This window comes from Plectrocnemia conspersa, unplaced genomic scaffold, assembly GCF_051122295.1.
Source record: "Plectrocnemia conspersa isolate PC_06_02 unplaced genomic scaffold, ASM5112229v1 ptg000011l, whole genome shotgun sequence".
Taxonomy (NCBI): Eukaryota; Metazoa; Arthropoda; class Insecta; order Trichoptera; family Polycentropodidae; genus Plectrocnemia; species Plectrocnemia conspersa.
The window spans coordinates 10863041-10880118 of NW_028277175.1; the positions used below are offsets into that span (position 1 = coordinate 10863041).

At 27.8% G+C, this 17078-nt stretch overlaps 2 protein-coding genes across 2 annotated transcripts in view; one reads left to right on the forward strand and one right to left on the reverse strand.

Annotated features, from left to right (window-relative positions):
• The first annotated feature begins 1605 nt into the window (after window positions 1–1605).
• The window catches only part of Orco (odorant receptor co-receptor), a 52357-nt gene continuing 36884 nt past the window's right edge, over window positions 1606–17078 (forward strand). The window contains exon 1 of the mRNA XM_088196818.1: window positions 1606–1656. The gene's annotated coding sequence lies outside the window, so the exon portion shown is untranslated. The remainder of the gene's footprint in view (window positions 1657–17078) is intronic.
• Window positions 6051–12017, reverse strand: LOC148229501 (uncharacterized). Its single transcript, XM_088197568.1, has 5 exons — window positions 11529–12017; window positions 7459–7593; window positions 7265–7388; window positions 6541–6745; window positions 6051–6467 (listed from the first exon to the last, which is right to left on the reverse strand). The coding sequence occupies exons 1-5, from the start codon at window positions 11840–11842 to the stop codon at window positions 6241–6243; spliced, it is 1005 nt and encodes a 334-aa protein (XP_088053694.1). The 5' UTR covers window positions 11843–12017; the 3' UTR covers window positions 6051–6240.

The window sequence follows — 17078 nt, forward strand, 5'->3', positions numbered from 1 at the left end:
GAGATGATGTATGTTTTAAATTTATTAGAAATTAATGCAACTGAATTGATCTATCCAAAACTTTGCATTAGAATAGCCAGCGTATTTCAGTCTAAAACAATACAGATTCATGTTCCAAAAAAAATAAAAATATAAAGAGCATAATTATATTTAATATTATTTTTATATATAATAAAAAATATGATGATGCAGCACTGGTTTAATGATTGCAATAATTGTTTCTCTGGCAAGTTCTTGACCATCAATGCTTTACGATGTATGCAACGGTGCTTTATTTTATTTATATGTTTTTCATACCTCAATTTGAATTATTTATCACAAGATTTATCATTAAGATTAAAAAAATCAAGAAAACCTAATTAATCTAGGATGAAATGATTTTAAACTCCCAGACACAATAAAAATTAAAAAAAAACACATCCCATGATTCACATTAGATTTAAACCCAGATATTTCGGGTATTAGTCATTGATTATACCACTTGTCTATCGTACTATTAACAACTTTAAATTCTATTGTTAAATTTTGTCGTTTTACATACATAACAAAACCTTTTTCATCGTTTTTTTTGCAATTACTCTATTGAGTATCGATTTAAAAAAAATCTTAGCTTCAAAATTATTAGAAGTCCATACCTTGAGTTCATGGCTATCTATGACACTGCACAATTGACAATGACGAAATAATTTTTCGATTTAATGAGCATGAAAAACACAATCAAAGTTGAAAATCTATTTATTGTACTGAACAATTATTTGTTTATTAATAACAAATACTTGGAATTGCTATGCAATATAAACAATCTAGTTGCTATGCATTTTTATTTGAAAAAATAATAACAACGAAATTCAGATTTTTGTTAGTCACTCTCTGTTGTGAATTGAAAATGTAATTAAAGTAAATAGGTATTAAAAATATAACTATTCACTGTATCAGATCTTAGACTCTGATATTGATGCAGTATTTAGTGTCATACCTTATCACGGTGAAATTTGCTTGAAGCAATAGTAGGGATTTACTGAGAATCAGATATTTAAAATACGTTTCAAGACTGATTTGCAACCCTACAAAATAAAATCGGAAACCAAAATACGGTTAGTTTCAGAGGATAAGATAAAATAAAATATTCGTATGTATTTATATATATATATGTAAAATAAAGCAATATGTAAAAAATAATATTAATTCAAATACGTACATATTATAAATATACACAGAATATTTAGTTTTTACTTAAATTTATGTAGTGTTAGGCTTATAGCCATATACATTTTTATTATATTATATTAATATATATTATTTATGTCAAATCGTTCTCGATTATATTTAAATAAAAAAGGTCTTTCATTTTTTAGTTCTTGAGTTGCAAATCTTCGTTAAGGGAATACTCTTTTTCCAGACTTCGAATATTATAATCTAAGTGATATAATAATTGGATAGGTAACTTCTTCAGTTTATATACCATCATCAACAAACTCTGAAGTAAGCATATATTTATATATTATATATTTAACTCATATACTATGTACATAAATCAAATTTTCACTCGAAGCATTATCAATATTTTTAACAGATTTATAAATGTCATATTCTTTTCAGAATTGCACTAACGATTTTACGTTCTGTCCAACAACAGCCCTAACTGACTTTTTAAATGTAAGTGTTACACCTTGATCTATTTTGTTTAATAATGGAAGTTGAGCTAGGTGAAAGGAACGTTATTTAAATGTTTTTATCAAATTAACAAAAAATATTAAATGATAGGTACCTCTGCAATATTTGTCTATTATAAAATGATGACGAAATCAGTTTAAAAAAAAATATTTATTTATCCATGCTTTTCGATAAGATTTTCATATAGCAAGTACCAAGTGCTCTCGAGTTTTTGCTCTTTCATTATATTCACCAAACAAAAGTGTTGGCATATATTTAGATATTCTAAAACCTAGCAAAGATTTTTCTATTTAAGATTTTATTTAGCTTTTGACTCTCTTATATGGGTTCTAAGCTTTGCTATAGTGTTAGGGATTTTACATAATATTTTACATGAATGTTTTTGAATCGCGTACTGAGTAAATATCAATGAATTAAAAATCGGTTTATTTGCTTAATTAAATTATTAAAAAAATACTTTTGAATTTTGTATCAAATTGTAACTAAATAAAAATTATTGAATTATATATTTACATTATTATTTATAGATATTCGTACATATTAAATTTGTTAAGGGTTAAGTACTGTGCATCTTTTGAATCCCCCGCGCGAGCACTAAAGCATTATAGACATCTAGCGGTGGCGGATAAAATTTTGCTCATAACGCATGGTGGCGCTAATCAAATATTTTATAAAATAAAAAAAATTAAAATTGCATTTTTCTGTAATATAAAAATATTAAATTTATTTTAGTTATTCAGAAATTTTGATAAAATTAAAAGATATTTAAATAATAATTTTTCACTTATTATTACAATAACCATTGACATCTTAAATACTTTGCTAATTATCGTGGTTTTAAGTAATATTTTTTGTAAAATATATTATATATATATTTTAATGCAATACAAATTATTGTTTCTCTTTTTTTTCATATTGCGGCTATCAAAATATTATACTTCATTTACTTGCTTAAGAAGTAAATATTAATTATTCAATCTTATTTATTAGTGATGATGCTTACAAAGTATTGTAATAAGAAGAATGTAGTGATCTAAAAATCAGCGAATTAATTATTTTGTATTTTTACTGTGGAGATTTTACAGCTGGTCTCGAGTCTAGTCACCTTAAGTGGCATAAGTGGTTTAACTCTTAACTTCTGTTTGTCTCTGGTCAAATTTTAAAGTAAATATCGAATGATAGTTTGGCGACGGGAGATGACGGGTGGCAATTAGACACAGATTGCGCCACTGCAGTGGTATTTTCTTTAACGGTTTGAAATTACATGTTTATACCAGTGAACGAGTGGGCGGGACCTGCACTGGCGTGCGAGCCCGTCAGCGTTGACAATAGTAGAGTCTCCATTACGCCAGTGCTACCAGAGTGCCATAATAAACCTATATAAATACATATAAATAGGCCACCTATAATATAGTCCTGAATACAAAACAATTATAATAGTTGTTTTGTGTTACTGAGATCTCTCTTCATTTATGTGACTTATTGTTCAAACTTTTAATGTTGTAATTTAAGCGATCTATCTTTTCGTTGTTCAAACGGTCGTTATAGTGACCGCTAAATTATGACTAATGACGCAAGTGGTAACAACCCACACACTTTATACAAGCTGGACTTCCACGCATTATTGATTTTTAAACTTAGTTTCACATAATATATAAATATCCCGTATAATGTATAAAAAGCTAATTCATAGAGTTGGCTTCGAAAGTTTCCGTATAAAATGTATTGATCCTAATGTTTCAAATATTTTTATCATAATTTCTCTTTCATAAAAATCACCAGGATGTGTTTTACCGTTTTTATTTTATTTAAATAACACTTTGAGGCGTGTTTGTGCGTAAAGCCAATCATTTTCTGAATATTATGAAAAAAAGTTGTACTCAACGATTTTCGATAGAAGAAAGCTTATTTGGCCATGTAGTACCAATTTTGTTTAACTCTTTCATTTCCGATTGGCGGAAACACTTTGATCACACAGCGTAGACTATGTATGAGGTATAATAAAAATACTGCAACTTTCATTTTTATCGAAAAGTATTTTTATGAATATGAGAAAATGTATTATTGTAAATGATCTCCATCGGATAAAATACACTTTTAGTAGAATTTTTTTGACTCACATTTGTGAATGCTTGATATAATATAGACAGCTTACTCGACGATTTTACTTTTATATAATCTATGGGCGTAAACTTTTCAATGTCATCTTTATCTGCGAGAACAGATAAAAGTCACAGGTTGTTGCGGCCAGGGATGTAATTTAGGGGGGGACAGGTAGGGACATTTGCCTCCCCATGAATATGGCCAGAAAAGAATCTGAAATACGTCCCTTATTCTAAACCAAAAATTCTCAAAAAAATTCTAAAAAAACAGTCTCGAATCTATCCCGAAAATATTTTTTTATATATGTAATTTCAGTAAAAACATATCGGAATACATTTTCACTGGTAAATATATATTTTTATCAGTAAAAATATAATATATCTGACAGGTGCTTATATCGACTTTTCCATATGTATTAATATATATATTTACATACTTATCATTATTAATTTACATGCGCTGTATAAATGTTACAGTGAATGTGTATTTTATATTTTGACTAGTAAAGTCCAAATACATTTTCACCAGTTAATATATATTTCTACCAGCAAAAATATAATTTAACTAATTATATGCTGCTCTATAATGTCTATGAAATGCAATTTGATAGTTGCGGAACGTCCAATTGCTGATCAAACCCAAACTTAGTTTTAGAACATGATTTGGGTATGCCCAAAAATAAAAACCAAGCTAACTTACCTCTTAGGGGGAAATACTATAGGGAGAAATTCATTATTTATTATATAAATATAATACATAATGAAATAAATAAATAAGTAGAAGTACAGACAGATGTCGTATTTCGCATATTGACAGTAGTTTATCTGCACATGGATATTACACTATGTTTTAAAAATATAATAGCTATCCTTATCGATATTACTATGGACTTCTAATAAAAAACTGGGGACGAAAAATAGTTTCTTTACTCAAACCTGATTAAAAAAATAATGGTTATCTTACGCAAAAAATCAATTTCAACCCATAAATCTAGAGTGCACCATAAAATTGCATTTCTTTGTGTATAGTGCATATCCAGTAGAATTACTTATTTTATAGTGTTAAAATAATATGAAATAGTGACGGTAAAAGTGTATAGTAAACTTTTAAGTGCATTAATTGAAATAAAACTATCGTGGGTGAATAGACAAAAAATATTCTTCAGCATAACTACATACTGCTAGATTGACATACAATTTAAAACCTTGGTTTAGGCGTTTTATTGCACCCCTTTATGCACCGCAATTGGTCTTTTCCAACTACTATTTGTTTCTTTGAATAAAACATTTTTTTTAGGGAAAAATATTAAAATAAATCCTTTTGATTGTTTTAATTCTAAACCAAAAACTTATTATTATACATAAAACGCAGTAAGTAGTAATTTATTAGAAAGGTGCATAAAGGTAAAATAAAACGATGGAAAAACATCATATAAAAATAGTAAAAAAATAAACATGTCTATATGATAATAATAGAAAATTAACATTATTTTTAATATAAGATAAATATGTGAAAACACAGCATATAAATAGATACACATAATTATTTTACTTAACAAAGAGTAGTGTGAAATTATGAGACAAATTATTGAGGTTTATTACTTCCCGTAGCTACTTTATATCTAAATTGTTACCATAAGTAAATAAGTCTGAAAAATTGGTACATTGACCTGTAATTACTTATTTATTTATATTTATAAATAATGATAATACCATATAAAATTTAACATTTCCACAGATTTTTTTTTGATAAAAGATTTTTTCGTGTTATATAATATTATATTACGTTAAAGTTAAAATTTATTTATGTCGTTTTTGTAATTTGTGTTAAATATTATATACTAATTCATGACTATTTCTGTGCTTTTTTGTTTGGTATATAATTTACCTGTAAGCTGCTTTACAGAGCAACTGTTCAACCTTATACTTTAATTTATGATCTTAAGGTTAAATTTATCGTTTAACTTAAACGCAAGTTCTAGAAAACAATTATAAACTTACTTAAAATTCACTGTGGCTTTTTATTAAAATCGTTAGTGAATAATTGATTTTAATTCAGATTAAACTTTCGCAAAGCCCCGTTTTTAGTCGGTTTCTTCGTTAGGAATCGTTTGATGTTTTCAAAACAGTCTGCTAAGTTTTGTATAACTTTTGCGAGTTTGTTTTTATATTTTCGGCTAAAACGTCCAAAACGGGCGAGGTTATTAATATTAAAAATAATTATGCCGAGCATTGATAAGCAACGTAATTTCGTAAATAATTAAAAATAATTAATACAAATACAATACTTAATTTATTACAAAAATGTATAAAAATCATACAAAAATTATACTCTTGGAACATTTTTTTCTTAAAGCTACGTTAAAATAGTGATTAAAATATAAATTCGTCCGTAAAATGAGAAATGCGATAGTTTAATAACTAATTTTTAATATAAAAATCGATTTATCGTTCTTTAAGATTATTACATCTCTTCAGTATCGTCTAATTCCATCTGTCTGAAAGCTCCATCTAATTCTAGATATGTAAATACTTCCGAATAGTTGGATACGTTTGTCTTTTCACTTTTTTTCTTTTCCTCGAATTTTTCTTCCTTATATTTTTTCATTTTTCTAGGAACGAATGTTCTTTGGGCAGCTTCCATCGATTCGAACCACGGACAGTAAGATATTATCTTCTTTGTCCAAATATCTGTGAAAATTAAATATGACATTTTAATAACGGATCTATCATAGTCTGATATAATATTTATAATAGTATATACCATTAAAATCTTGAAACACTTGAGATGCTCTGTCTGTTGTGGTATCAAAGCCTTCTATCGAATCTTCATTTTCGGAATGGTATCCAATCTTTTTGTTTACTCTCTTTCCAGCTTTTGATATTTTTAACGCGAATGTTATGGCTCTCCTGTGCCAAGATTTAACATTCATGAAATGTATTGCGACCGTCCGCCTTGGGTACGTGTCCTAAAAAATAAAATATAAATACATATATAAAATATTTCGTCGATATACAGGATGAACCTAACATTTTTGCAATTATATTTATCCACTTTCAATAAATTTTATTATATTAACATTTCGTACTACGTACAAAAAACAATGTATTATATATAGTAAATAAGCTATGAAAGTACTTAACGTTGAACTACTTAAAAAAATAAAATAGTGATGTACCTTTATAGTGCATAAGCACTTTATCTACTTAAAAAAATATTTAATTTATATTTTTATTGAGTACTACAGTATTTAACTAATGTTAATATTGATGTGAAATTATAAAAATATTACTTGAAATATCTTAGATTAGTTTTGAATGTTTTTAAATTACTATAATATACTAAGATGCTAATATAATTTGTAATATGATCCAATCTTTTATAAAAGAAAATTCTCTTAAAGATTATTTACTAATTAGTATTTTTTTAAGGGGATATTTTGAAGAATATATATAATGAAAATATTTATTTTATTATGGAGTTATACCTTTAAATTTTTAATAAACGTATTTAGAAGTCCGCTATTAAACATTTTCACAACATGCGAGTATGTGAATCCCGTCAAGTCTATCAGGAATATATCGCCTTTACATTCAGTATCTTCTTTGAATCTAAAAAAATAAAAAAAGGGCTTAGATAAAATTTATTAATTTAAATTTTATGAATTAAAATTATATTTACCTGATATCCGAAACCATGAAAAACCTTTTGAAAAACGCCCTAGGGTCAAAATTTTCCAAAGAAACGCCTGGAACGAGTCTCATGAAATTTATTCTGTGACCGTCGTCGGTCAGTCTGGGAATTGTGAACATGTACCTGCAAAATAAAACGCAAACAAAATAACAATCTGATAAGAGAATAAAAATTTCAATGTTATTAATACGTATTACTCATATTGTAAGGAAACTTTAGATTGTCATAGAATTAAACTGTCAACCACTGAGATGCGATAAAATTGAATCATTTTTCAGTCTGTAAACATCTTTCATTTTACGAAATCTCTCTTGAATTTTTTTTATCTTAAAGACCTCTTAGAATTTCTAAGCGATATAATCGAAACTTTTTATAATATACAATAGTATAGCATATTTTAGAGTAAACGATTTGATTTCAATTGCTCGGTATTATATATAGGTGTTGTTTTTTAAAATGCTTTAAATTATATATTTTAGTTTTTATTTCTTATTTAAATATACTCTTATTCTTCATGTATGAATAATAAATTTAATAATGAAGAAGAAATTTAACAGCACATATAAATATGTTTCCTTTGACTCACGTGTTGACTCAATTAGTACATGTAATAATATTCATCATGCTTACAATGATTAATTAATGAAACATATATAAATTATCAAGAAAAAAAGTCACACCATAATAAAATAATATTCAATATTTAAAGCCAAAACTTGAAAAAAAATCTGTAGACATACTGCTCTGTGAATAGATTTTGATAATATAAATAAAATGATCGTTTCGTTAGGTTTAACGTTTTATGTTATAAAATATTTCCAAAATATTCAGTGGGTTATTTTTACGTATATGAATGATCATATTATTTGCACAAATACATTGCAAATATCTGAACTAATTAAAAAATATTTACATTAGATATATATTATAATTACTTACTTACTTCCTTATATGCAAAAACCACATATTTTATATTCTTATATTTTTTACTTATAAAAATAAATGTTATCATAGAGATGTACAAAACCGAATGCTGCTAATTGTAAATTTTGCTAGCGTGCATATTTTTTTCTATAATATTTTTTATGGTTAAGTGTGACGTATACTAAATACAATATTTCGTTGGGTTACCAACTAAAAATTCTAACAAAAAATCATCATTATGATATTAGCATTGAAAATATGACGAATATAACAGTAAAAAATATCTAATAGGTAAAATCAGTATTTTTATGGTAAATTTATTGTTTAATATTATTTAAGGGATAATCAAATCTATTTATTTTTAATATTAGATTGTAAAAAATATACAATTTCTTAAATTTTTCTGTATTAAATAAATATTTTGTCTGACATTTTTAAATATCTTGATACAAATTTTACTTTAAAAAAAGTTTCGCAATTTTTTTTATTTTCAGCAAAGATTATTTAAGGACTATATTTCTATTTTATTTAAATAATTATTTCTTAAACAATTTTTTTATTCAATACTTATTGTAAAAGTATTTTTACGAGATTTGCTAGAAATGTACCACAAATAAACTAAACCGTATAAAAAAAATGTACTATGAATCCAATCAAAGATATTAATTTTAATGGTTCAAAAAAATCCCAATAACTATATAGTAAAATTTTAAAATAAATTAGGAGTAAAAATGCAAAGAATACAATGCAATGACATATTAACTGATAATAATGTGGTTTCCTGATATTAAAAAAACGCTCATTACCCTGAATCATCAGGATAGTGATTAAAATTGTAAAAAAACATTTCCTATGATTTTTGCTGTGAAAACTGAATATTATTTAATAACTTCAGCTGAATGATCATGTAAAATATTTTTTTCAATGATAGGAAGTGGAATTTAAACAATATTTTTTAAATAAAAAAAATATATTTCATTAAAAATAATAATTTATAAATAGTAAATTAAGAAAGTGTAAAAGTTTTGTTGAACCAACAGCATGGTTTGGCCCCGTACTTACAAATATTCTGATTTTTACTACAACGGTGACAAAATCTCCTGATGCGCGAATTCAATTTTACGTCGTATATACGGATTTTGAGAAAGCCTTTGACATGGTTTGTCATGGGTTATTATTAAAGCAGGTTGCTCGGATGATTTAATTTGGTTATTTTCTAGTTATTTGAGCGACCGTATACCGTTAAAATTTTATGATTTTTTTTCTTTCTTATAATGTATTTTTTTGATCATATTTGTATTTTAATAATACTGATAAATTGATTTTTGGTCATTGTGACGCATTGGTCACGATGGTCTTAATTTAATAACATAACATAACTTGATTGAAAATTAAATGTATATAAATTTATGTTTTAACTGATTTCTCTACAAAATAAAAAATATTAGAATTATATTATTCTCCCCTAAAATTATCTTTATTATAAATAAAATACACGCAAACTAAAAAACCGAATGCCAAAGCACAAAAATTGCAATAATATTCTACCTGAGTAGTTAAATTAAACTTGCTCCTACAGATAACTAAAGTTCTTTATATGTTTTCACATTTTCTAGCTGTTGTATAGAAATTTAAGCGCTTTCCCGCAAGAGAACATTAAACTGTATGTAACTCATTTGTGACAAAACTGTCAGTTAACTTTCTCTTCTTTGAGTCTTATGCATTTAATATATATATCATTTTTCACACTAGAGTTTTAAAGTTTTTTATAACTGTGTTGATTAATTGAAGATATCCGTATTTAAAAAATAAGCTTTTAGAGCACCACTGACTTTTTAATTAATAAAATGTAGGAAGCATTGTTCCATGACGTTACACAACAACATCGTTAATCCATTTTCAACCATCAAGGAAGTAGCTGCATTTTTTTCGCTCAAATATAATTTGCTAAACTTCTTTGTTGTCAGCTTAAATTTTGAACGTTAATAACAAATAATTACATGCGGTAAAACGCCTCGATTTTCCGGTTAAATTTAAACCTGACATTAAAATACATAAGATAAACTATACAATTATAATGCATCTATCATTTAGATATATTATCGTGATTTATGTGTCATTGTTGACTGTGAATAAATGCGTATGTATATTTAAGTAATGTAAATTTAATGATTTTACACATGCGTGTTGTTACCAACATGGTAATGAATACTGTCATGGTCACTGTGACAGCGATAAAGTCTCAATGAAATAAGAACACTATATTTGAATTTGAAAAAATATAGATAACTAGTATCTATATAAATAAATCGTAATTATGGCAATCTCATTATAATTTATGAATCATAAAATACACAACAACTAACATAGGTGTACAAATAGTTTGCTCATAGATCTATAAATACATTTAACAGTTATGATATTAAAGTATTACTAACAGAGACATTCATTCGTTAGAATTCCAATTTCTTAATTCCTTAGTAAATGCGATAAATTAAATGCTAGTTTTTATTTTCAAAAAATGCTTCTGTGCATCCCGAAAGTTATATTTTATTTTTATAGACCATGTCAAATAGTGGCGGTGGAGATGGGAGCACAAATGAGGCAATTGTTCACGTCAGTGAAAGTTTGGTAGTAGATATTAATATTTTTTACTTGCGGCGCATCTTTAATAAATATTAAAATACTTTTATTGATATAGCACCTTATAATTTTACATGGACATGAGAGCCAATTGATAAAAGTATGATACAAATTCTGGATCAATAGAAAGTATAATACTTGAATTGACTCTCACTTAATATTATTTTTTTCTATAATATATTGAGTGTATATTTTATTATGTATATATTTTGCAATCTATTTTTATCTCCATATTTATAAGAGAACGTTATTTAGTTTTAGGAATTTAAGTAAAGAGCAATAGAAACGATAAATTTAGCTGTTCTTCCGCATTGTCGAAAAATATATAAAAAATCTCCGGCTTAAAACATAAAATCGTTACGTTCCATTGAGTAAAGTGATGTAAGTCGTTAGTCATAGTCATTATAGTTTTACATTATAACTTTTATTGTACAACTATTTAAACATAGTTATTAAAATTTTATTTTATGAGTTAATAAAATAGCACTTACACACTCTGACAACTGGTCAAGATTTCTTCACTCTCAGCGTTTCTATCGTGGAATATATCCTCACATCCCTCGTTAGATCTGCTCTTGAAATATTTTATCAAAAACCTCTGCGCTCTGTGCATGTTCATTTTGTTCAGCTCCAAAACCCTAGCCGCAAAAGTTACGTCGTTCTCGTCTCCCATCGCACCAGAGGCACTGAGATCGCTCCTCAGCCACTTGACCAGGCCGACGACCTTGAACCTGCATTTGCTCGGCATCTCAGCCAAGAACTGGGAGTTCTCCAGCAGTTTCGTGACGTCACCGTTATTCGGCATTTCGAAAAGTTATAAATTACGCTTCAATCGAAAGTTCACTATTGTCTCCTACAATATCACTAAATCACAATTTCAACGGATTTCTGATACTCTGCTGAGTTTGACGGAAGACAACAAAGAAACTTGCTCGCACTGTTCAAACGCAGCTGACTCATGTCAGCTCTCGTTTGTGACTGGTAACGAAAACAAGAAAATCCAAGCACGAGGATTGTGCAGCCGAGTCGGCGGCCTGGCACGCGCCAGTGGTTACCAAGAGCGGTCCGAGAGCGGTTGATGCTAAAAGCATGGGTTGGCAAATTAAATTAGAGTTTCATTAGCAGGATACTGTTTCAAATTAGCGTTTTATTAAAATAAAAGCACAAAAATAAAACACTCAATTAGCGCATTCTGAAATAAACCAGATCTTTGACGTCAATCTCCAAATTGTAATCATATTGCATTAGATGTTATGTTTGAGGAAGCAATTTTATAACAACAATAAAAAACTAAAACCGCATTCATTGTTAAATTATCAATTATCATTATGTAGCCACATTATTTTTATATACAAGGTGATACAATTCGAGTTTCCTACGTTAGCGGCACTGTAAATCAGACAGCTGTCAATAATAATGCGTGTTCAAAATAACAAATGTTATTTTGCTAGATCGCTTCACCACAGCTTAATGCGTTAAAATTGTTTAATTGCTTTACAGAAATAACAATTCTGTACACGCTGTGTATCAAAATTTACGGGAAGATTATGGTCTCATTTAATATTAGTAATATATTTTCAGACCGGTTTGTTTCGAATCAGCTGATATGACAAAAGAGGCAACTGACTTGCTGATGTTTATGACTTAATAACGTATTTTTTTGTCACCCCATTATTGCGTAAATTTAAATAAATATATTTTAAAAACCCGACAAATGTATAATTAATCACAATTAAGATCAATTTAGTATAAAGTAAAAATATTCCAAAATGAATTTACGTCAAATTTTGGCAAATTGTTCTGCTCTTCTTTTTTATGTATTAATGATGCATATGCAAGTAATGCAAACTTAATAGTATTTTTGATTCGCACAAATGCGGATTCACTATTTTCAAAAAAGTACCTTAAGCCATTGTGGATGTGTTCGATTGGCAAACGGCTACTACTTCCCTTATAATTAAGGCGAAAGTTTTTACAGGTGTATATATTTAGAATGCACATCATTAAAGTTTGCGATAATGCTTAAAAGGTGCTCGACTTTGGTATGCGCAGCGCGTGTCACTTCATTAACAATTTATTGTCGATTCACATTTTGTTGGATACATAGAATCGAAGCGTCCTAGATTCCCGTTCCACACGCTATTTTTTATACGTATATAACATTTTTTTATTATTAAGTTTGCAATAATTATAAAAACTGTATAAGTTGTGTACTTACTTACAGATACATGATGTTCTTGTAAAATCCAGTCCTTTTCGAAGATCTTGTTGAATTGATGTAAAGTGGGAAGCGGCTATTTCTTTGGTCTTATAAGTCTCGGTCTCACGTATCTCAAAGTAGAAGTTCTTAATGAAAGTTTCCAACGTAAATGTATTTCGAATGATGTGTTTCGAAGTGTCTGATATACACTGGTCAAGATAAAGGAAGTTTTTTCTTTGCATAATCATGATTCCTAGACTTTTTTTTCTGCTGTCTTTTTTATTAGAACTATTTTCTTCATAGTTTAAACACTTACAGATTCAGTAACATTGTAATAAGACATTTGTAAAGCATTAGTAAAGACACTGAACAATTTTTGTTGAATATGAATAAGAATATGACCCATTTAAGGATTTGTGATTTTAATCTTCAAGAAAGTTCTTAATTTCAATCTTCACGGCATGTCGTAAAGACGAATAAACATTAATTTTATTACGCTTTCAATGCGTATTTGTGATAAATTTTTATTACCTCTATTATCTAAAATCCTACCAAAGCGAAGTATCCTTGTTGTTAGAGAGGCTTCAGATAAAATTGCTTATTTATACATGAGGAGGTACGGATCGTATACGTATTTGTATCCTAATGCCTTTTAACTAGGAACGTTGTATTTTTGACGTACCGTGAAATTAATAAAGCACTATTTAATTTTTTGGGGGTGGTGTCAGCAATTCTCTAAAAAGTTTTGACTGTGTCCTTTATCCTTGACTGTTGCGGTTAGTACGTCAGCATTTAAGAACGCTCACCTTACACAACCATCCAGCTTTTTGACGAAATGTTTTCGGTAATAGCTACGAAGAGCTGGAAAAATTTATGTATGGGTTGATAGCATTTTACAGATATTATTTATTTAAAAATAAAACATTTCATGCGCTCTTATGGAATGTTTGATATATTTTTTGTAAATGCATTGATCATCAAACTTGTTCAATCATGATGATCAGATTCGTAACAAATAAATATATTACAGTATTTTTGATTTTACTCCTTTGCTATTTCCCGGTGCTATTTTGACCTTGGTGTTTTCTTTTTGAAGAACAGTCATTCGAGTTTTTATTCAAAACAAGTTGATATTTATTTATATAATAATAAATTTTGACGCATGCATGAGATTCATGTTACTGTGATATATATGTATATAGAATACATTTTAATATTGTAACTAATACTTAAATTTGATTTAAACAACATTTACAAATATTGCTTGTAGTTTTAAGCAAGGTAAATATTTGCCAGTAATTATAAATGTAAATTATTTGCTATAAACGTTCATTAGCATACTAATACATGTCATTCAATTTATAATATTTATTCTATGATAGAAAGATCAATGTCATCTACGTGATTTATAAACGATCAGGTTTTTTTATGAATAAATTCATAATAATAAAAAAAAACACATTAAAAAGCAAGCAAAAAATGAATGTATTAGAAATATTTTTTTTATTTTCACACCACACAAAATATGCACTTTTAAGCATATATAAAAATGTATGTGCTTACACGTTTAAATTTTCACCTCTACGACCCTGTTTGGTTTTTGCCTTAAATCCAAATTTTTTTATATCAATTTCAATTTCTCTGCTGTCAATCAATCGCTATTGTCTTTATGCATCTCTTTGTTTCATTATTGAATTTTAATCTGTTAGTTTTAGGATCATGGGTCAAACACTGCTTGTTTTCGATACCATATTTCACACATACATTGCCACTATTATTTTATAAACAGCTTTTTTTATCACTAAGTATGTTGAACCACAGAAGGGGTGTTCATGTATAAAAGCATTTATTTTTCCATCACAACTCTTCTGGTATAACTCATACTTATCTAGAGTAACTTTTAATTTTTAAATTATCTGTCTGTTTTTAAATATTAATTTTATATTATATATGTATGTATATAGAAATGCTCTATATTTCTTTTTATATGGCAAAGAAATTAAAGCACAAATAATTTCATTAAAGTTTATATATTTATTTATTAGTTAAAAACCGTTAGCAATGAGTCACGATCATCGTGTGTTTTATACAAAGGAACTCACGGGCTAACAACTAAAGATATAATAAAAAATAATGCATTACATGCAATATGTAAATTATGACACAAATATTTTTTTTATTGATTTCTATATATATAAGTAAATATAACACTAAAGTATATACGGAATATTATTGATTCTATCGAATTTCAACAACATGTTATTATCGCTGATAAGATTTCGATATACATATATATATATATATATATATATATGAAAGCAAAACAAAAAACTTCATAAAGTCATAAGATTTGCGTCACTTCTAAATGACGTATTGTTACGCAAAAATAATGAAGCGAAGGTTATATTAGTTTCATATATAAACACAATACAAGTGAAAGGAATTGGCAATGGAATTTTATTGAAAAATAACATCATAAAATACGAATTTCATATCACAAATCTTAATAATTCATGAATTCATTTCCGCCTTAATTTCAATATATAAAATATCCTTAGATGATGAATTATTTATTACTAATTTAGTTATTCATGTGTATATATTTTTGTAGCATTTTTATTTTGTAAGTCGGAAATATTAAAAATCAATGCAAACTTGTCGAAACGATAAAATTATTTATCGTCCACTCTACCATTGGAATCTTCAGAACGACTACACAAAAAAGCTTTTTCTCGGATTGGATTGTGACATAGGACGTTTGCCGTGAACGTGAAAAGCCCAAAGATCCAATTTTAACTCCCAAGTACGACTCGCATTCAGATGGGGTTTTGCATGCAAACTAAGGGTTTTACATGTATACTTTTGCCTCCGGCGAACAAAGGAGAGCGCGTCTCTTGTCCAACGACTTTTGCATTATTTAACACGTCAAATTTACTCTCTTGTATTCTGGGTCTGGGAATCCTGTTTGTGGACATTGTGCGGCAGACCCTCATAAAATTAGTGATTCGAAATCGTGAGATATGCAAAGGGCACGTTTCGTAAAAGAAACGTAAATTCAGTACAATGTGATACATAGAGTATTTGACATCAATGTTACGCACATTGACCCGAGTTTCTTTCATCATAGTCCTTAAAAGGTCACTAATTGTGCGCGATAGGGTCAATAGTGTCTCTATCAAAGGTTAACCAATTAAATTTAAAATTCATAGATACGTAATATGTGATTCAAAATCTCTCAATTGAGTTGTGGTAATGCCTTGAAAAATTAAATTAAATATTTATATATTTATTGCAATGTAAATGGTAATTTATTTATTTAATAGGTTAATTTTTATTTATTGAAAGTTAATCAAATTTCTGATGTAAATTAATTGACGCCTTGTATGCTATTATATATAATATTGTAACTTTGCTTGTAAGCTTATCATTGATTCGCATAATAAATCTATATGTATATATGTATCTATATGACATTATATATACATATTATATACAAATGATTCATTGAATAAGTGCAGCAGGTGATACTATGTACTTTATAAATAAAAATTAGGTTAAACTACCGTCGCAGCATCCAAGGACTATCAGATCCGCCTTGGATCAAGGTGCTATTTAATCCGCCTCGAGCAAACTCGCATACATATTATACTGTCTCAGTGTCAGGAAGTTTCCAGGTAGGTGCGTATTAATAATTGTAGCATGTTACTTCGATTCAGTACCAGCTATTATAACGCGTGCGTTGGCATCGAGATACGACATTGACATTCTGTACTGGCCAGGAGTCGCAAAAGGCTGCAGTCGAAGCAGACTCGGTGACCTTCCACGGAATGGAAGCGTTGAC